At 44.5% G+C, this 23083-nt stretch overlaps 1 protein-coding gene across 1 annotated transcript; it reads right to left on the reverse strand.

Moving 5' to 3' along the window:
* Positions 1-250: 250 nt before the first annotated feature.
* On the reverse strand, positions 251-22788 carry smc1b (structural maintenance of chromosomes 1B). The gene is given in 26 exon segments (XM_064928997.1): positions 251-346; positions 539-649; positions 737-806; positions 1279-1430; positions 7260-7414; positions 7885-8038; positions 8205-8309; positions 8695-8848; positions 9067-9212; positions 9404-9545; positions 12789-12895; positions 13652-13768; positions 14044-14117; positions 14120-14180; positions 14382-14528; positions 14725-14910; positions 15121-15306; positions 15616-15823; positions 18177-18259; positions 18343-18483; positions 19332-19590; positions 19678-19916; positions 20376-20579; positions 20721-20833; positions 22283-22471; positions 22680-22788. Coding segments are annotated over 26 exon segments (3708 nt in total).
* Positions 22789-23083: the final 295 nt, after the last annotated feature.

Below are 23083 nucleotides of genomic sequence, written 5' to 3' on the forward strand. Positions count from 1 at the left end.
CGAACCTTGGTATATTAAAATGCTTCAAGCTAAACAATGATAGAAAAGTATTGAGAGGGAGTACAACATGCTCAAACATCAACGTAACAATAAGCAATATATTAACATTAATAAACAAATATTTTAGGTAAATGCTTTTGGCAATCAATTGAAGATTGGTTTAGTACTATCCCAAGAGAAACAGGAAATCAGCTGTCAGGGTCTATCACATCAGGCCAATAAGGTATGCCTTTGATTGTTCGTTCTTTCTTTACATCTCCTTCTCTCTCTCTGTTCCGTTCTCTTCGTTTAGGGGATAGGGACTTAGGTCCAGCGTCAGCATGCGGCTGAACATGCACTCGTTAAACTGAGAGAAAAATAAATACAGTTAAGTCACAGAGACCGATATCCTCGCCTCCTTCTCAAGACACATTGGAGGAAAGCAACCTAGGTTCTTCTTTGGTGTTTTGGGAAGAAGGCAAGGAGAGACGAGAAAGAGGCAGCAGAACCAGGCCGCGAGAGAAAGATGGTCTGGAATAAAGGTGTTTTGGTACTGTACCTCAGGGTAGACCCCCAGCAGAGCATCAGCTCTAGAGTAGAACTCCTCCTTCAGAGAGATGACGATGATCTGGAGGCTCTCTCTCGACTGCTCCCTGATAAAGCTGGTCACCTGCATCCACAGAGACAGACAGGTCAGCTATATTGCCATATTCGTAGCTCCAGCACATATTTAATCACAATTAAAATGTCAACTTGCTTTGCCAATATTGGTGTTGTCCAGGGCTGCATCAACCTCATCCAGGACAAAGAACGGAGCTGGACGGAAGCTGATTGAGAACACAAACATCAGACAGTGGTTCAGTGCTGCAGGGTACCCTAGTGGTTAGAGCGTTGGACTGTTAACCGAAAGGTTGCAAGTTCATATCCACGAGCTGACAAAGTACAAATTTGTCGTTCTGCCCCTGAACAGGCAGTTAACCCACTGTTCCTAAGCCGTCATTGAAAATAAGAATTTGTTCTTAACTGACTTGCCTAGTTAAATAAAGTTAAAATAAAAAATAAATAAAAATACTGATGGGCATATCTCATGTCTGCTGTGTGTGTTAGCTGTGTAAAGCCAACACGAGAGCAGCGAAGGCCTTCTCTCCTCCAGACAGGTTGTCCACAGCCATGAACTTCTCTCTCTCTCTCTCTCTCTCTCTCTCACCTATGTATGGCAAAGCCAAAGCCAAGGCAGCGATGGCCTTCTCCCCTCCACAGGCTGTCCATGGCCATGAACCATTTCTCTTTCTCTCTCACCTGTGTATTGCGAACACCAGAGCCAGGGCAGCGATGGCCTTCTCTCCTCCAGACAGGTTGTCCATGGCCATGAAGCGTTTCCCAGGAGCAATACAGTTGTAATTGATGCCATCCAGGTAGGGCTCATCTGGGTTCTCAGCACTCAGAATGGCCTGGAGGGAGCAGCACACATTCAGGCATATACACAACCGTACATTACACCAGGGTTCGTACAGAAAGTGGTAAGTCAAATTTAAGGACTTTCAAGGACTTTTTCAAGCACTAATATTTATTTTCAAGGACCATCAATTTGTAATACTTCCTATTATGCAATTGTTTCTAGTCAGCACCAGATGGCTGTATTATCGCCACAACCTCATGAAAAAAACGAACAAACTTACTAACTACCTTACAAGTTCCTCTCAATAATAGGTGTTTCACTACTTATTTATTACATACAGGAGTCAGTAATGAGGGTGTTGTAATTTGAGTAGTGATGAGCAGAGTTTTGGGACACGCCTACTGGTGAACACATGTCCTATTCACATTACTACACAATTCCAACTTAATGACTGTATTTATTGGCCATTTGGGAATCTACTACTTAATAGCTACAAAAAAGCATCTTGCTTCCAACTGGCAGCTTTAAGTGTCGCCAGTCGGGAGAAGGGCGAGGGGGCAGTGAGGAAAACTGCATTTGACCAGCTACCAGAATGGCAGGAGCATGGCTGCCGCTTGAATATCGCAGGCACCCTGTGAATGAGGCAATTGCCAAAAACCTCCATAATGTTGAAGTGGCGCCAGCGCAGGAAGCAGTGTTGTCTTTCCCCCTTCATGTGGCGCTTCAGGGCCGATTCACCCATGCTCGCAACGTCAAACTTGGACGCATTTTTTGCCCATTACACGGTGCGGATTGGTTGGTTTCAGTGATGTAGTGGTAAATAAAGGTGGGTAAACTACAGGACCTGTCAACATTTTGGACACACTCAGGTTTTTCTGTATTTTTATTATTTTCTACATTGTAGAATAATAGGGACGATGTCAAAACTATGAAATAACACATATGGAATCATGTAGTAACCAAAAAAGTGTTAAACAAATACAAATATATTTAAAATTCTTAAAAGTAGCCACCCTTTGCACACGATTGGCATTGTCTCAACCAGCTTCACCTGGAATGTTATTTCAACCGTCTTTAAGGAGTTCAAATCAAATCAAATCAAATTTTATTTGTCACATAAACATGGTTAGCAGATGTTAATGCGAGTGTAGCGAAATGCTTGTGCTTCTAGTTCTGACAATGCAGTAATAACCAACAAGTAATCTAACTAACAATTCCAAAACTACTGTCTTATACACACAAGTGTATGGGGATAAAGAATATGTACATAAAGATATATGAATGAGTGATGGTACAGAGCCGCATAGGCAAGATACAGTAGATGGTATCGAGTACAGTATATACATATGAGATGAGTATGTAAACAAAGTGGCATAGTTAAAGTGGCTAGTGATACATGTATTACATAAAGATGCAGTAGATGATATAGAGTACAGTATATACGTATACATATGAGATGAATAATGTAGGGTATGTAAACATTATATTAGGTAGCATTGTTTAAAGTGGCTAGTGATATATTTACATAATTTCCCATCAATTCCCATTATTAAAGTGGCTGGAGTTGAGTCAGTGTGTTGGCAGCAGCCACTCAATGTTAGTGGTGGCTGTTTAACAGCCTGATAGAAGCTGTTTTTTAGTCTCTCGGTCCCAGCTTTGATGCACCTGTACTGACCTCGCCTTCTGGATGATAGCGGGGTGAACAGGCAGTGGCTCGGGTGGTTGTTGTCCTTGATGATCTTTATGGCCTTCCTGTAACATCGGGTGGTGTAGGTGTCCTGGAGGGCAGGTAGTTGGCCCCCGGTGATGCGTTGTGCAGACCTCACTACCCTCTGGAGAGCCTTACGGTTGTGGGCGGAGCAGTTGCCGTACCAGGCGGTGATACAGCCCGCCAGGATGCTCTCGATTGTGCATCTGTAGAAGTTTGTGAGTGCTTTTGGTGACAAGCCGAAATTCTTCAGCCTCCTGAGGTTGAAGAGGCGCTGCTGCGCCTTCTTCACGATGCTGTCTGTGTGGGTGGACCAATTCAGTTTGTCTGTGATGTGTATGCCGAGGAACTTAAAACTTACTAAAACTTACTACCCTCTCCACTACTGTTCTATCTATGTTCCATCTATGTGGTGAGGGCCCTCGGAGTGTGGTGTCAGGAAAATAACCTCACACTCAACGTCAACAACGTCCCTCTGCTGTTTCCTGAAGTCCACAATCATCTCCTTAGTTTTGTTGACGTTGAGTGTGAGGTTATTTTCCTGACACCACACTCCGAGGGCCCTCACCTTCTCCCTGTAGGCCGTCTCGTCGTTGTTGGTAAATGACTTAAATGTAAATGTAGGTAATCAAGCCTACCACTGTTGTGTCGTCCGCAAACTTGATGATTGAGTTGGAGGCGTGCGTGGCCACGCAGTCATGGGTGAACAGGGAGTACAGGAGAGGGCTCAGAACGCACCCTTGTGGGGCCCCAGTGTTGAGATGTTGTTGCCTACCCTCACCACCTGGGGGCGGCCCGTCAGGAAGTCCAGTACCCAGTTGCACAGGGCGGGGTCGAGACCCAGGGTCTCGAGCTTGATGACGAGCTTGGAGGGTACTATGGTGTTAAATGCCGAGCTGTAGTCAATGAACAGCATTTTTTTTTTTTTACCTTTATTTAACCAGGCAAGTCAGTTAAGAACAAATTCTTATTTTCAATGATGGCCTGGGAACAGTAGGTTGAGAGTTCAAACCCCCGAGCTGACAAGGTACAGAATCTGTCGTTCTGCCCTGAACTGCCTGTTCAGGGGCAGAACGACAGATTTTGTACCTTGTCAGCTCGGGGTTTGAACTCTCAACCTTCCGGTTACTAGTCCAACACTCTAACCACTAGGCTACACTGCCGCCCCATTCTCACATAGGTATTCCTCTTGTCCAGATGGGTTAGGGCAGTGTGCAGTGTGGTTGAGATTGCATCGTCTGTGGACCTATTTGGGCGGTAAGCAAATTGGAGTGGGTCTAGGGTGTCAGGTAGGGTGGAGGTGATATGGTCCTTGACTAGTCTCTCAAAGCACTTCATGATGACGGAACTGAGTGCTACGGGGCGGTAGCCGTTTAGCTCAGTTACCTTAGCTTTCTTGGGAACAGGAACAATGGTGGCCCTCTTGAAGCATGTGGGAACAGCAGACTGGGATAGGGATTGATTGAATATGTCCGTAAACACACCAGCCAGCTGGTCTGCGCATGCTCTGAGGGCGCGGCTGGGGATGCCGTCTGGGCCTGCAGCCTTGCGAGGGTTAACAAGTTTCAATGTTTTACTCACCTCGGCTGCAGTGAAGGAGAGTTTGCATGTTTTCGTTGCAGGCCGTGTCAGTGGCACTGTATTGTCCTCAAAGCGGGCAAAAAAGTTATTTAGTCTGCCTGGGAGCAAGACATCCTGGTCCGTGACGGGGCTGGTGTTCTTTTTGTAATCCGTGATTGACTGTAGACCCTGCCACATACCTCTTGTATCTGAGCCGTTGAATTGAGATTCTACTTTGTCTCTATACTGACGCTTAGCTTGTTTGATTGCCTTGCGGAGGGAACGCGAATGCTGCCATCAATCCACGGTTTCTGGTTTGGGAATGTTTTAATCGTTGCTATGAGAACGACATCTTCAACGCACGTTCTAATGAACTCGCACACCGACTCAGCGTAATCGTCAATGTTGTTGTCTGACGCAATATGAAACATATCCCAGTCCACGTGATTGAAGCAGTCTTGGAGTGTGGAATCAGATTGGTTGGACCAGCGTTGGACAGACCTCAGCGTGGGAGCTTCTTGTTTTAGTTTCTGTCTGTAGGCAGGAATCAACAAAATGGAGTCGTGGTCAGCTTTTCCGAAAGGAGGGCGGGGCAGGGCCTTATATGCGTCGCGGAAGTTAGAATAGCAATGATCCAAGGTTTTGCCAGCCCTGGTTGCGCAATCGATATGCTGATACAATTTAGGGAGTCTTGTTTTCAGATTAGCCTTGTTAAAATCCCCAGCTACAATGAATGCAGCCTCAGGATGTATGGATTCCAGTTTGCAAAGAGTCAAATAAAGTTCGTTCAGAGCCATCGATGTGTCTGCTTGGGGGGGAATATATACGGCTGTGATTATAATCGAAGAGAATTCTCTTGGTAGATAATGCGGTCGACATTTGATTGTGAGGAATTCTAAATCAGGTGAACAGAAGGATTTGAGTTCCTGTATGTTTTTGTGATCACACCACGTCTCGTTAGCCATAAGGCATACGCCCCCGCCCCTCTTCTTACCAGAAAGATGTTTGTTTCTGTCGGCGCGATGCGTGGAGAAACCAGCTGGCTGCACCGACTCCGATAGCGTCTCTCCAGTGAGCCATGTTTCCGTGAAGCAAAGAACATTACAGTCTCTGATGTCCCTCTGAAATGCTACCCTTGCTCGGATTTCATCAACCTTGTTGTCAAGAGACTGGACATTGGTGAGAAGAATGCTAGGGAGTGGTGCACAATGTGCCAGTCTCCGGAGTCTGACCAGAAGACCGCCTCGTTTCCCTCTTTTACGAAGTCGTTTTTTTGGGTTGCCGGCTGGGATCCATTCCGTTATCCTGGGTGAAAGGCAGAACACAGGAGCCGTTTCGCGAAAGTCATATTCTTGGTCGTACTGATGGTGAGTTGACGCTGATCTTATATTCAGTAGTTCTTCTCGACTGTATGTAATGAAACCTAAGATGACCTGGGGTACTAATGTAAGAAATAACACGTAAAAAAAAAAAAAAAACTGCATAGTTTCCTAGGAACGCGAAGCGAGGCGGCCATCTCTGTCGGCGAAGGAAGTATGCTGAGTTCCCACATATGCTGAGCACTTGTTGGCTGCTTTTCCTTCACTCTGCGGTCCAACTCATCCCAAACCATCTCAGTTGGGTTGAGGTCGGGTGATTGTGGAGGCCAGGTCATCTGATGCAGCACTCCATCACTCTCCTTCTTGGTCAAATAGCCCTTACACAGCCTAGAGGTGTGTTGGGTCATTGTCCTCTTGAAAAACAAATGATAGTCCCACTCAGCGCAAACCGGATGGGATGGCGTATCGCTGCAGAATGCTGTTGTAGCCATGCTGGTTAGCTGTGCCTTGAATTCTAAATAAATAATTGAGTGTCACCAGCAAAGCACCCCCACACCATCACACCTCCTTCTCCATGCTTCACAGTGGGAACCATACATGCAGAGATCATCCATTCACCTACTCGTCTTACAAAGACACAGCGGTTGGAAACAACATTTTCAAATTTGGACTCAGACCAAATTACAGATTTCCACTGGTCTAATGTCCATTGCTTGTGTTTCTTGGCCAAAGCAAGTCTCTTCTTATTGTTGGTGTGATAAATAAAATATCCCAGAAATGTTCCATTAGCACAAAAGGCAGGATTGTATCTAGGATTGCCCGGCATTTTAACTATCAATGTGACGTTTGGCTGTGCCTAATCAGTCAGTTCTGTCACTGCTTGGCTCAGTGGCAGTGTGGGTGGAATGAGTGAGCTCACCTGGCAACCACAGCGCAAAACACGTGAAGAAATAAAACTTCGTAGTCTGCCTGGAAATTAATTTGCAAGACCAAAACATTTTTCTGATATTTTTCAGAAATGTATTTGCTCATGTTCTCCTCTCATTTGAATTGAAGTACTTTTGAAGTACCTACTTGAGAAAATGTCAGATTTTCAAGGTACTCCAAATGGAAGTACTTTAAGCACCTCAAGCACCTTTTGCAGACCCTGTTACACACACATTACAAACACGACACGTACTACACCACAAACCTGATAAGTGCGTCTATTACACAGTAGTATGAAGATTGCTTTCAGGTGTGTGTGTGTGTGTGTGTGTGTACAAGTGTTTCTGTATGAGTAAAGCCTTCACACCTGAGCGCTGGTGTTCCTGCACAGTTGTTTGTAGATCTGGTCGATGACGACAGAGACGTGTTCAAAGCACTGACTGAAGAGTCTGAAGCGTTTGGCTTTAACCTGCTCAAACTCCTGGTTACTCCTTCTGGCTGCCTTGGTGCTGGCATCAAACGCTGGAGCACACAGAGGGAGACAAAGGCAATCAGATGAACATCATTGAGCCATACACACACAGATATATATTGCACCATGAACTTTAAGGGACCACAACAGAAAAAAGTTATTAACTTTATTGTGTTATCCCTGTCAAGTTTTTTAAATGTATGGAACCTCACTGAATATGTCTTTTTTTAACTGGCTATTTAAAATGTATAAGTCGATCAAAGATCTGTAGGCACGAAAAAGTTAGGTCCCGCCGTGGTATTGGGAGAACAAATGCTGCAATGCATTTAAAATATGCCACTCTAGCATCTTAAAAGTTTGTCACTAAAACCTGTTTCCTCTGGGTTTTTTACTTTTTAGGGCCATCAATGGGTTCCCACAATACACTCACCAAGACAAGTTAAGCGATAGCGTTTGTGTATTGAGGCGTGTGTCGCCACTATACAGTTGGTGTATTTAGGTGTGTTTCTGCACTTCGTACCGTCCACCACCCCCTGGAATTTGTCCTTGACCACACTCATTTTCTCCAGGGCTTTAAGGTTGGGGGCTGTGGAGCGCTGTAGGACCCCCTCTAGAGAGGACACTGTCTCCTTAAGACGCTCTACCTGGGGGTCCACCTCCTCCCCTGCAAGATCCTGTTGGACATAAAGACATACACACGTTTGGACAGCATAACGTTAGATACATAACTGTCCTGTGGGGTGAATACAGTACATTAACTGTATGATATTGATCAGTTCTTAAAGCTAAGAGACTGAGAAGGGATACTGTATTGAGTGATGATTGATTAATGAGGTCTACCTTCAGCTCAGCTCCCAGACCAGAGTAGTCGATGACCATCAACGCCTCTCTCTCGTAGATGTCCATAGTGGTGCAGGTGCTCTCTGTGAGTGACTCTGAGTCCAGCTGGCAAGGCCAGATCAGTCATAAGAGAGAGAGAACTTTATTCTCCCCTGATAGTGAATTTGAATTACACATGAGAGGTAAACAACTGTGCATCCAAGTACACAATACACATTCAGTACAAGGAGAACGTGAACACAGCCCGCCATCTGGGCAGGTCCTGGATTTTACAGCCCTACTGTACACTACCCTGGTCTATGCCCCCCCCTCACTCTGTCTCTGATAGTGGAGGCTACTGAGGGGAGGAAAGCTCATAATAATGGCTGGAACGGAGCAAATGGAACTGCATCAAACATATAAAACATTTATTTCGCTCCAGCCATTACGACAAGCCCGTATTCCCCAATTAACATGCTACCAACCTCCTGTGGTCTCTAGTCTGTCCTACCTGCACCTCACTGATCTCGTCCAAGCTGCCAGACAGCAGCGTGATGGGCAGGCCCTGGATCTTACAACCTAGCAGCAGGTTGTGTTTCCAGATCCTCAACTGCTCCAGGGCTGTCTCAGCTGAGATAACCTCCCTCTGCAGCTTCACCTGCTCTCTGGTGGGGAGAAGAGTTAGACACGGAGAGGGGACAGAGAAAGGAAGAAGAGAAGGGGGAGGGAGATAAAGAGAAAACAGAAAATGAAGAGGGATAGGGCGGAGAGAGGAGAAGATCAGCTTTTAGAGACGGCGATGAGACCAGTGAAGTGACCTGCAATCGATTTGATACACTGGACAAAAATAACTTGACAGCAGAACAGCCACAGTCAGTAGTACCTGGAGCTCTCCTGAAGGCTCTTCATCGTTTGGTCCACCTGGGCCTTAGAGTCAGAAGCCTGGGTCTTCTTCTCCAGCAGATGATTCTTCAGATCCAACACTTTAGATTGACTCTCTTCCATCACCACCAGCAGCTTCTCCTCTTCCTAGCGGAGACACAAGAGAACAACATAACACTGGGAATTACATTCTGTGTGATTTTAGAGGAGGATTTGAGAAGCTGATGGGTAAAGGGAAGGAAGGGAGGTATGAAGGGACAAGAAAGGAGGAAGAAAGAAGATAACATGAGAGGGAAGTTGAAAAAAGGAGAGAATGGAGGAGAGGAGGTATGTTTTGCCTGCTTCTGTTCTTCCACTCTGCACTGCTCCTTGGCGATGGTCTCCTCTAGTTTCTTCATCTTCTTCCTCTGCTCCTCCAGCTGACCCTGTTCATACTCCAACTGGGCCTTCAGACAGGTCCGCTGAGACTCAAACTCCAACCTGGGAGAGGGTTGGGAAAAGAGGGGGGGGGTTGATAACACTCAGGCAGTGACAGAAAAGAGATGTGGGAGTGGAGATGGCCAGAAAAAATATAATAATATTTGCGAACAATACACAGTGCATTCAGAAAGTATTCAGACCCCTTGACCTTTGCCACATTTAGTTACGTTTTGTTACGCCTTATTCTAAAATGTATTAAATTAAATCCTCATCAATCTATATACAAAAAAATAGAAATACCTTATTTACATAAGTATTCAGACCCTTTGCTATGACTCGAAATTGAGCTAATTTGCATCCTGTTTCCATTGATCATCCTTGAGATGTTTCTACAACTTGATTAGAGTCCACCTGTGGTAAATTCAATTGATTGGAGATGATTTGGAAAGGCACACACCTGTCTATATAAGTGGCCTCCGTTCTTAAATGGAAGAAGTTTGGAACCACCAAGACTCTTCCAAGAGCTGGCCGCCTGGCCAAACTGAGCTATTGTGGCAGAAGTGCCTTGGTCAGGGAGGTGACCAAGAAGCCGATGGTCACTCTGACAGAGCTCCAGAGTTCCTCTGTGGAGATGGAAGAACCTTCCAGAAGAACAACCATCTCTGCAGCACTCCACCATCAGGCCGCTACGGTAGAATGGCCAGACAGAAGTCACTCCTCAGTAAAAGGCACATGACAGCCGCTTAGAGTTTGCCAAAAGGTATCTGAAGGACTCTCAGACCATGAGAAACAAGATTCTCTGATCTGATAAAACCAAGATTGAACTCTTTGGCCTGAATGCCAAGTGTCACGTATGGAAGAAACCTGGCTACATCCATACGGTGAAGCATGGTGGTGGTACTATCATGCCCTGGGGCTGTTTTTCAGCGACAGGGACTGGGCGACTAGTCAAGACTGACCATCTTGAATTACACCGTACCTTCTCCGCTGTGCAATCTGGTTTCCGAGCTGGTCACGGGTGCACCTCAGCCACGCTCAAGGTACTAAACGATATCATAACGGCCATCGATAAAAGACAGTACTATGCAGCCATCTTCATCGACCTTGCCAAGGCTTTCGACTCTGTCAATCCCATATTCTTTTCGGCAGACTCAGTAGCCTCGGTTTTTCTGATGACTGCCTTGCCTGGTTCACCAACTACTTTGCAGACAGAGTTCAGTGTGTCAAATCGGAGGGCATGCTGTCCGGTCCTCTGGCAGTCTCTATGGGGGTGCCACAGGGTTCAATTCTCGGGCCGACTCTTTTCTCTGTATATATCAATGATGTTGCTCTTGCTGCGGGCGATTCCCTGATCCACCTCTACGCAGACGACACCATTCTATATACTTCCGGCCCGTCCTTGGACACTGTGCTATCTAACCTCCAAACGAGCTTCAATGCCATACAACTCTCCTTCCGTGGCCTCCAACTGCTCTTAAACGCTAGTAAAACCAAATGCATGCTTTTCAACCGTTCGTTGCCTGCACCCGCACGCCTGACGAGTATCACCACCCTGGATGGTTCCGACCTTGAATATGTGGACATCTATAAGTACCTAGGTGTCTGGCTAGACTGTAAACTCTCCTTCCAGACTCATATCAAACATCTCCAGTCGAAAATCAAATCTAGTCGGCTTTCTATTCCGCAACAAAGCCTCCTTCACTCACGCCGCCAAACTTACCCTAGTAAAACTGACTATCCTACCGATCCTCGACTTTGGCGACGTCATCTACAAAATAGCTTCCAACACTCTACTCAGCAAACTGGATGCAGTTTATCACAGTGCCATCCGTTTTGTCACTAAAGCACCTTATACCACCCACCACTGCGACCTGTATGCTCTAGTCGGCTGGCCCTCGCTACATATTCGTCACTAGACCCACTGGTTCCAGGTCATCTACAAGTCCATGCTAGGTAAAGCTCCGCCTTATCTCAGTTCACTGGTCACGATGGCAACACCCACCCGTAGCATGCGCTCCAGCAGGTGTATCTCACTGATCATCCCTAAAGCCAACACCTCATTTGGCTGCCTTTCGTTCCAGTTCTCTGCTGCCTGTGACTGGAACGAATTGCAAAAATCGCTGAAGTTGGAGACTTTTATCACCCTCACCAACTTCAAACATCTGCTATCTGAGCAGCTAACCGATCGCTGCAGCTGTACATATTCTTATCGGTAAATAGCCCACCCAATTTTACCTACCTCATCCCCATACTGTTTTTATTTATTTACTTTTCTGCTCTTTTGCACACCAATATCTCTACCTGTACATGACCATCTGATCATTTATCACTCCAGTGTTAATCTGCAAAATTGTAATTATTTACCTCCTCATGCCTTTTGCACACAATGTATACAGCCTCTCTTTTTTTACTGTGTTATTGACTTGTTTATTGTTTACTCCATGTGTAACTCTGTGTTGTCTGTTCACACTGCTATGCTTTATCTTGGCCAGGTCGCAGTTGCAAATGAGAACTTGTTCTCAACTAGCCTACCTGGTTAAATAAAGGTTAAATATTATTTATTTTTTTAAACTGAGAGAAAGATGAACGGGGTACAGTACAGAGATATCCTTGATGAAAACCTGCTCCAGAGCACCAGGGATCTCAAATTGGGTTGAAGGTTCACCTTCCAACAGGACAATGACCCTAAGCACACAGCTAACACGGAACCCAAACCGGCTGCGCGCGTGCTCCATCGTACATTTATACATTTATTTTGTCCCCCTACAGAGACCTGAAAATAGCTGTGCAGCGACGCTCCCTGTGCAACCTGACAGAGCTTGAGAGGATCTGTAGAGAATAATGGGAGAAACTCTCCAAATGCAGGTGTGCCAAGCTTGTAGCATCATACCCAAGAAGACTTGAGGCTGTAATTGCTGCTAAAGGTGCTTTAACAAAGTACTGAGTAAAGGGTCTGAATACTAATGTAAATGTGATTTTTCCATTTTTTTTTATATATATATTTTTTATAAATCTTTAATACATTTGCTAAAATTCCTAAAAACCTGTTTTGTCATTATGAGTTATTGTGTGTAGATTGATGAGGGGAATTGAAAAAACAAACAAACATGTAAAATACATTTTAGAATAAGACTATAATGTAACAAAATGTGGAAAAAGTCAAGGGGTCTGAACACTTTCCGAATGCACTGTACACCGTATAAGAACAAGCATACTGTACAATCAGTCCATATAAACTTGTTAACATCATCGTTCCATAGACCATATATACTGTATGTAATGTGGGGAGGTCCAGTCCAATACCGTTTCCTGTCTACATCCTGCTGCTGTTTGAGATGCTCTTGTTCATACTCCCTGATGTTGGCCACTCCTATCTCAGCACAGAAGTCTGAGAACACCACGTCCTCCATCTGAACACAGAACAATAACAACAACATGACCACGAACCTGGTCCCCCTAGACATAGTAGGCAGAACGTTCCTACTCTATGGCAGTGACATACTACAAATATTTGGTAGTGCGGCAGGTAGCCTAGTGGTTAAGAGCGTTTGGCTGGGAATCAAAAGGTCACTGGTTTGAATCCCTAAGCCGACAACGTGAAAAATCTGTTAATGTGATCTTGATCCAGGGCACGTTGTTCCTGTAAATCTCTCTGGATAAGAGTGTCTGCTAAATTATGTGAAAGTATTGTCCCATGTGGCTCAGTTAGTAGAGCATGGCACTTCCCACTTTGAAGTGTTGGGTTCAATTCCCACATGACTTCAACATGTGTCTACTTTCTTCTGTTCCAACAAGAACATAGTAGGCCATCAACAGTTTTTCAGCTTATCATGTCTTGGGTGATGTTTTAGAGTTTTGAAAAAATCTCTCTGGATAAGAGCGTCTGCTAATTGATGTAAAACCTTTGGTGTTGTTTGTGTTAGCTATGACACGCCACTAATAACAGGTGTCTGCTATTTATCGGATGCTCTTATCCAAAGCGACTTACGATAGAAATTAAGAGTTAAGTGCCTTGCTCAAGGGCATATCGACAGTTTTTTCCCCCTTAGTCGTTTCAGAGATTCAAACCAACAACCTTTTAGTTACCAGCCCAATGTTTTTAACCGCTAGGCTACCTGCCAATTTAGACATTTTTCTAAATAGTCTTGGTAGCAGTGCGTCCTGACCTGGTTGATCCTGTCTTGGAGCTTCTTCATCTCCAGCTCCTTGATCTCCATGTTCTCTTTCTGCATCTCCAGCTGAGACTCCACGTTGGCCAGCTCAGCCTCCAGGCGAGACATCTCCTGAAGGGAGAGAAATGCAAGTTGTCAAGACATGAGATGTGCGCGACATGGGCCACAGATTGAGAAAACTCTTACAGTATTGAGAGACTTACAGTAGAGTGCATGCATACATTTACAAAACTCAAAAACATCACCCAAGCTGAAAAACTATTGATGGCTTACTATGCTCTTTTTGGAGTAAAAATAAGTAGACACATGTTGAATTCAAGTAGAAGTGGTGGTTTGCAGATGGTGTAGTCAGAGTAAGTTACAGGAACAGTGTTAGTGTAGTTTACCGCGTGGCAGTTGGGAATGGTCTTCTTGCGGAGGGTGTCCAGTTCAGTGTGGGAGTACTTCAGACGGGTCTGAACCCCTGAGCCTGAGCCTGGATCTGTTTCAGCTCAGGCTCCTTACGCTTCAGCTTCACCAGACCCTGTCACATGACACAGGAAGTGGAAATAAAGAACTGTCTCAGATAATTGGTCAGAAAAACTACACTCCTTGAGCCAGAGAGAATACGTTTGCGGTTTTGCAGTGCATATTATAGAATCAAGACTTACAATAATAAAAAATGTATTAGATTCCCAGACTTTCAAAATCTAGATTCTGAAAGTGTGCAAAGACCTAGACTCACACGTAGCTCTGCAGTCAGCTGTTCTTTGAGCTCCTTCAGCTTGGTCATGTCCTTCTCTTCCCAGCGCCGGGCCTTGCTCCGCAGGTGGCTGGAGCCCCCAGAGATCACCCCAGACTTGGAGAACATGGTACCGTCCAGAGCCACCGTCTGGGGGAAAATATCGAGGTGGGTGCTACCACAGTAAAGTGGATGGGGGGTGAACTCTTGCTGGCTGGTTGACTGACTAATTGTGCATGTTTAGATTGTCTACTGTACATTGCAGTCGGACTGCGCAGAATTACTGATCTATATATCTCCTCGAATCCCATAGCCCTCAAACAAGCTGAATGACTGACTAACTCACCTTGAGTCGCTCAGGCCCGTCGAAGGCGATGGCTCTGGCCTCTTTGAGTGCCTCACAGACCAGAGCGTTGCCACACACAAACTGGATGACTTTCTTCAGCTGAGGAGCGGTAGGGGAACACTGCACCACGTCCACCATCATCTTAGCTCCACGCACCCCGCGCAGCCGCTCATTCAGAGGGCTCACCTGGGAAGGGACAGGGAGGTGGGACAGCCTCAGTGAGGTTTGTGTGTTGGGTGTGTTAATCAAAGCCTCTGTTGTTAGTTTTAGGTAGTTCTGGTTGTGTTTCTCCATCCCCCATCCTTATAGCAAATGTAGCGGAGCTGCCGTTTTGTTGTTTTTTAAATTAAGGAGTAGGCCTACAAACAATCTCAACTTCTTTGTCCACTGACTCACGTCCAGGTAATCTATGGGTAAGAAGGTTTCTGGTTCGGCCCTCTCCTCTTTGACAAAGCGGATGCAGTCCCGAGCCACCTTCTCTGACGACACTACTATGGCGTTCATGTAGCGTCCAAACACCTTGGTGACGGCCAGCTGGTACTTCTTATGGATGGGGCTGCACAGGTCCACCAGACGACCAAACTGGGAAATAGAGGAACAAATACACCCTGGCAGAAATCTTCCTCTGGATGCTGACAAAGATTTTGGAAGATCCTACAAGACCTTTAGATAGATCTTACTGGATACTAGTAACAGGATCTTAAAATATCTCAAGATTCTACGAGATCCTAAACAAGGTTGATACCAAGGCAATCCACACAAGCTCACATTCAAATGACTGCAATAAGGGATGAGGGGGAAGAGGGGTGCACTATCGAAGATTATATTTTCCCAGTTCGATCTAATGAGGTGTTGGTGGCAGTGAGACAGGGATGTCTAGGGATGTCTCACCAGTGTGTCAGGGTAGAGTCTGCGGAGGTTTTCCAGGACCTCGTTGCGTTGCTGCTGCCTCTTACTCTCCTGGCTGTCCAGCCTGGCGTTCTGCAGCTCACACAGTACCTCCCCTAACTCCTGGTTCACCTCCTCCCCCCTCACCCTCCCTCTCTGCAGTTCCGCAGACAGCACCTCCTCCTGCTGACGAGACTCCTCCAGAGAGCTCCTGAACAGAAGAAAAACAAATAGTTTGTCACTCTTTTCCCTTCTTTCTCCCTCTTTCCTTTTCTCTCTCCTTCTCTCTCTAATTTTCTCTCTCTCTCTCCCCTCTCTCTCCTTCTCTATCTCTCTCTCCTTCTCGCTCTCTCATTCTCTCTCTTTCTCTCCTTCTCTCTCTCAGTAGTTTAGTATGTCAGCACAGCCAAGAGAAGCTTTATAAAGAATGGGGTGCTTAACACTGACAAATGTATTTAAGTTGTGTTCTTCTTCAAAGAATAACAGCAACACATACATACAATAGGGGTGGGAATTGCCAGGGGCCTCCCAATACGACATTATCACGATACTTAGATACCGATACGATATGTATCGTGGTTCTCATGATTCTATGTATTGCGATTCGTTACTGAGTTTTTATTGCAATTTGATGTTCCAAACATATTGCTCACTATATGTCTGCTGCAGATAGACTTATAAAATGAGTTTGATAAGTCATGGAAATAAGTGCTGAAAACATGTTGATTCAATATTTAAAAAGAAGATGGAGAACACACTATAGGATAAAAAATAGCTGAGTTTTGGCACAGGCACAGCCGACTAGCGCTACCTAGCAAAAATCTATTTAAAAAAAATCAAAAATACTTTGAAGTCAAAGTATCTATATAGCGTCCAAAATAATATTGTGATATGTAACTACAGTTGAAGTCGGAAGTTTACATACAATTAGGTTGGAATCATTAAAACTCGTTTTTCAACCACTACACACATTTCTTGTTAACCAACTATAGTTTTGGCAAGTCGGTTAGGACATCTACTTTGTGCATGACACAAGTAATTTTTCCAACAATTGTTTACAGACAGAATATTTCACTTATAATTCACTGTATCACAACTCCAGTGGGTCAGAAGTTTACATACACTAAGTTGACTGGGCCTTTAAACAGCTTGGACAATTCCAGAAAATTATGTCATGACTTTAGAAGCTTCTGATTGGCTAATTGACATAATTTGAGTATTTCAAGGCCTACCTTCAAACTCAGTGCCTCTTTGCTTGACATCATGGGAAAATCAAAAGAAATCAGCCAAGACCTCAGAAAATAAATTGCAGACCTCCACAAGTCTGGTTCATACTTGGGAGCAATTTCCAAACGCCTGAAGGTACCACGTTCATCTGTACAAACAATAGTAGGCAAGTATAAACACCATGGGACCACGCAGCCATCATACCGCTCAGGAAGGAGACACGTTCTGTTTCCTAGAGATGAACGTACTTTGGTGCGAAAAGTGCAAATCAATCCCAGAACAACCGCAAAGGACCTTGTGAAGATGCTGGAGGAAACAGGTACAAAAGTATATATATCCACAGTAAAACGAGTCCTATATCGACATAACCTGAAAGGCCGCTCAGCAAGGAAGAAGCCACTGCTCCAAAACCGCCATAGAAAAGCCAGACTACGGTTTTCAACTGCACATGGGTACAAAGATCGTACTTTTGGGAGAAATGTTCTCTGGTCTGATGAAACAAAAATAGAACTGTTTGGCCATAATAACTATTGTTATGTTTGGAGGAAGAAGGGGGAGGCTTGCAAGCAGAAGAACACCATCCCAACTGTGAAACACGGGGGTGGTAGCATCATGTTGTGGGGTTGCTTTGCTGCAGGAGGGACTGGTGCACTTCACAAAATAGATGACTTTATGAGGAAGAACAATTATGTGGATATATTGAAGCAACATCTCAAGACATCAGTCAGGAAGTTAAAACTTGGTTGCATATGGGTCTTCCAAATGGACAATGAACCCAAGCATACTTCCAAAGTTGTGGCGAAAATGCCTTAAGGACAACAAAGTCAAGGTATTGGAGTGGCCATCACAAAACCCTGACCTCAATCCTATAGAAAATTTGTGGGCAGAACTGAAAAAGCATGTGCAAGCAAGACCTATAAACCTGACTCAGTTACACCAGCTCTGTCAGGAGGAAAGGGCCAAAAGTCACCCAACTTATTGTGGGAAGCTTGTGGAAGGCTACCCGAAACATTTGACCCAAGTTAAACAATTTAAAGGCAATCCTACCAAATACTAATTGAGTGCATGTAAACTTCTGACCCACTGGGAATGTGATGAATGTGAATCTGAAATAAATCATTCTCTCTACTATTATTCTGACATTTCACATTCTTAAAATAAAGTGGTGACCCTAACAGACCTAAGACGGAGAATTTTAACGAGGATTAATTGTCAGGAATTGTGAAAAACTGAGTTTAAATGTATTTGGCTAAGGTGTATGTAAACTTCCGACTTCAACTGTATCTATTTTTTCACTCATCAGTAACCAATAACATACACCACAACACATGACTTACTTGCAGGTGTTGGTGTACTCTTCCAGTTTATCTACTCTCCTGGTGAAGTCCCCCAGCTGAGTCTGGCTGTGCTTAATGCTTACCTATATACACAGAGAAAGTCAACACCAATATCTGTTTTCACACAAACACGCACACGCGCACACACACACTCTCTAGTACCTACCTCCACTTCTTTCTTCCTCCGCTGGTCAAACTCGATTTTCTGGTGGTCAGCCTTGACCTCCCAGTGCATCTTCTTAGTCTGCTGGGACAGGAGGGCCCCCTGCTTCCTGGCCAGCTCCTTCAGCTCCTTATAGCGCTCCAACTAGACACACAGAATATACACACACACCAACTTTAAACATCTGCTATCTGAGCAGCTAACCGATCGCTGCAGCTGTACATAGTCCATCAGTAAATAGCCCACCCAATCTACCTACCTCATCCCCATACTGTATTTATTTACTTTTCTGCTCTTTTGCACACCAGTATCTCTACCTGCACATGACCATCTGATCATTTATCACTCCAGTGTTAATCTGCTAAAATTGTAATTAATTTGCCTACCTCCTCATGCCTTTTACACACAATGCATATAGACTCCTTTTTTCTACTGTGTTATTGACTTGTTTATTGTTTACTCCATGTGTAACTTTGTTTTGCTGTCTGTTCACACTGCTATGCTTTATCTTGGCCAGGTCGCAATTGTAAATGAGGACTTGTTCTCAACTAGCCTAACTGGTTAAATAAAGGTGAAAAAAACACACACACACACACACACATAGCATATGGACCTAAACTACACTGAACAAAAATATAAACGTAAGATGTAAAGTGTTGGTCCCATATTTCATAAGCTGTAATCCCTGGGTCGCTCCTCTTTTCAGTTCGCTGCAGCTAGCGACTGGAATGAGCTGCAAAAAAACACTCAAACTGGACAGTTTCTTCATTCAAAGACTCAATCATTGACACTCTTACTGACAGTTGTGGCTACTTCGCGTGATGTATTGTTGTCTCTACCTTCTTGCCTTTGCGCTGTTGTCTGTGCCCAATATTGTACCATGTTGTTGTCATGTTGTGTTGCTACCATGCTGTGTTGTCATGTGTTGCTGCCATGCTATGTTGCTGTCTTAGGTCTCTCTTTATGTTGTGTTGTGGTGTCTCTCTTATTACCTGTTCCTCCTCCAGCTGTATGTCAGCCTTCCGGTCGGTCAACTCCTCCTGGGCATGTCTCTCATAGTCCCTCCAGGCCCTCTCCAGCTCCTGGAGCTCCTGATGGAACTCAGCCAGCTCCTCCTCTTTCTTGGCACCCATCCTCTGGCTCTTCTCCAGGGCCCCACGGGTATCGTCTACCTTCTTTAGGTGGTGGGATGTGTTCACCTTGGCCTTGATGTACTGGGACCGACGCAGGGACAGGGTCTGCTCCTGCCCACTGGGGGAGAGGGAGAGGTTAGTTGAGTTAGTAATAAACACACACACCTCTCTCTACACACACTTTTCCCCCCTGACTCCTACCCACCGGATCTCCTTCTCAATCTGCTGCAGCTCTCTGGTAAAGCGTCCATGTTCTTTCTTCTGGGCCTTGATGCTTTGCTCCCACCCATTCAGTCCTGTCTTCTGACCGGCCACAGCCTCCTGTCTCTTCCTCAGGGTCTTTGACAGGGCACTCAGGCCCTGCTGGTTGTGGTACAGCTGGAACAGGTTTAGCTGCAGCCTCCCCTGGTTCAGGTCGTCCACTAACTCCTGGTACTTCTGGGCCTGGGGGATGAGGATGAAGAGAAGGACAGGGTTAATTTTGAAAATTTATTTAACCTTTATTTAACTAGGCAAGTCAGTTATTAAGAACTAATTCTTATTTACAATGGCGGCCTACACCGACCACACCCGCCTTACGGGACTCCCAATCACGGCCGGTTGTGATACAGCCTGGATTTGAACTAGGGTGTTTGTAGTGACACCTCTAGCACTGCGATGCAGTGCCTTAGACCGCTGCGCCACTCGGGAGCCTAAGAGCATATACATGAATTGAGCAATAAACATTGTGAATTGAAATTCCAAAACTTTTCCATGACTTTTAACCACGTTTCCAGATTGTTGTAATGATTTAATGTGACTGGGTAAAAAGCAAGTTGTCATTTACTAACTGTTACGACAGTGTTATGTTACGTCTTATGACAGATAAATGGAGAATATCCCCTCTCTGTGTTCTTATCCTACCTCCAATTTCTCTGAGGAGACCTGCTTCTTCTCTGCGGTGGCTGTCCTCTTCTTGTTGAAGTGGAACTGCGTGTCTTCTTTAGCCTTCTGCAGAGCCTCCTTCTTCTTGTCATAGTCATCAGACAGCTCCAGAGACTGGCTGATGCGCTCAAACATCTTGGTCCGCTCCTTGGGGTTCTTCATGGCGATGGACTCCACCGCCCCCTGTATGGAGTCGCAGGAAATATAAAACAGAGGTCACTATTAAACTGTCTCAGAATTTCTTATGTACTTTAATGAATGGCACTGTAATTAGCTACATTATGAATTATGATAAAATACTAGCAGTTGTGTGTGTTTGCTTACCTGGAATACCAGACAGTTTCTAGCTTTAGTCACAATGCCTATCTTCTCCAGTTCCTCTGTGTACTTGGCAAGGGTGATTTGTCTGCCATTGATGCGATACTCAGAGGAGTCCCCTGGAAGATACACAACATTAGTGCATACAGTACAGTTAAGTAGCACAATCATTAGTTGAGCTACTATTTACATACACTACTGGATTAAAATGTTGCTAAATATTTGCTGAATAAGACAGACCAGGACAGAATATTTGCTGAATAAGACAGACCACGTCAGAAGGTAAAACAACGTTGAAAAGACATTCCAGACGTTGAAGTTAGGTTCTATTTAAGGTGAAAATGTGTATTTTCGGGATATTTAAAATACATATTTTATAGGAAGTTGCAAAGGTGTCTTTTCCGGACATTGAAATCAGGCTCATTTTTGGTTCTGAATAAAAGTTGAAAAGATGTCATTTATAGATGTCTATTTATAGATGTCAAAATCATTGTACGTGAACGTTGAAGTCAAGGCCCGTCTGGACCTCCCCAAAATCTGAAACAAACATAGATTTATATGATTGGTTCAGATTTGGTTTGGACCAGACCAAAGACCAATGTCCGTGGATGTTGAAATCAAGGCGGGTCCGGACAGCACCAAAAACGTCCGGCCCGGACCAAAAACAAACGCCCGAAACTGGGGTTTGGCCTACCATGTCAGCCTGCAATGGAATTTTATGAATGCCTATCCATGTAGTAGGCCCACAGTTTTTAAAACAGGCTGTTACATTGGCTTTGTTAGTCCTTATTCCTGTGACTAATCAATTTGGCTATTTAAGCTCTGAATATCAGCTACCCAACTTTATCAGGAGTTATTGTGAGCTTATTTGCAATGTGTTTACTCAACAGGAAATGCAGACGTATTTTATTTTAGGCTATGATCAGCTTGTCAAAAATGGACTGAGACAAACTTGAAATCACTGATCATGACAATGGGGTGAAACTCTTGGACAACAATTGTGATTGTCCAATTCCATATTGTCCATTCCATATTGTCCATTTTACTTTGACCTGTCCTGTTTTTAGGATATGTTGTTTGTTAACATGACAGCACATTTTTTATTTGATTGGGTGCCATTTAGGTTAAGCTATTTGATCGGGGAGAAACCGGTATGATGTAGAAAGTGTCCATCTCATTACACTGTCAGACATTTGATCTCCAGCCTGTAGGCTACAGAAAAGTCCAAATACTATTTATGTTATATCCTATTTATGCTATTTGATTCATGTTATTAAGATACATTTTTTGACGGAATGTTGGTGGAGTGCTGCAGCAAAGGGCGGCATCAGCGATCACATTAAAACCCATATGCCACTGGTTGAGAGAAATGTTCATTGTTTTTGGGCAAAATTAGGTGAGGTGTTATGTGTTGTTTTTGGGAGATGCGTCATCAACCCTGCCTAATGAATCCCTCGTAAATCCTGCCTAATGAGCGGGCCGGCCGTGGCATGAGTCCACTAGATAACATTGTTTTCTCATATGAAATAAGTGTATAGTTACTAGCCCTTCGATGCAATCCAACTCACCCGATATGCTCCTACAGAAGTTAAGCTCCTCGCCGTTGTCGTCGCAGTAGCGCATGGTGACGCTGGCCGTGGTGGACACCGGCTTGCCAATGTGGGCTCCGTGGATGAGGTCCCTGGTGTGCTTCACGCGGAGAGTTGCTGCCCGTTCCCCCATCACGAAGCTCAGGGCATCCATCACGTTCGACTTACCTATGGAAAGATTTTGCAAAGTGAAATGCCAGCAAGGTATGTATGAAACGTATTATCAGAACTATCCACTACCTGTCTGGTATTGCCAGTGAGTACACACCATGCTATAACGCAGACAGTTTAGCAAGCCATATTGGGTTCATTGCAAAGCTAACGTTAGCTAGCATGCAGGTTGATCAAGATAAAACAAAAGTTCAAGATAACTTACCGGATCCATTTGTGCCAATAATACAGTTAAACCTTTTAAAAGGTCCAATTACTTGCTTCCCTCGCCAAGACTTAAAATTATCCACATCCAACTGCTTTAGAAAACCCATTTTGGGTAGATAGGTCGTCAAAAACAGTTTTTGTCAAGTTTTTCCTCAGAAGAGCGCTGCGGAGTGGAAGCCTTCTCCTTTGGCGGGAAACACTCAAATAAGACCATTGGTAGGTTGCTAAATCTACATTAGAATATATCTAGGTTATAATATATACTATTTTTTTTTTACATTATATTAATTTAAATGTTCTATATTTAATTTACTTTAATTTCTTGGCTATGCTGTAACTGTTGCCCCTTTGCCTTGGGGCAACACTGTTGCAAGCAGTGACAAAGGCAAATCAGAAAATCTT

The sequence above is a fragment of the Oncorhynchus masou genome, chromosome 22, assembly GCF_036934945.1.
Source record: "Oncorhynchus masou masou isolate Uvic2021 chromosome 22, UVic_Omas_1.1, whole genome shotgun sequence".
Lineage (NCBI taxonomy): Eukaryota > Metazoa > Chordata > Actinopteri > Salmoniformes > Salmonidae > Oncorhynchus > Oncorhynchus masou.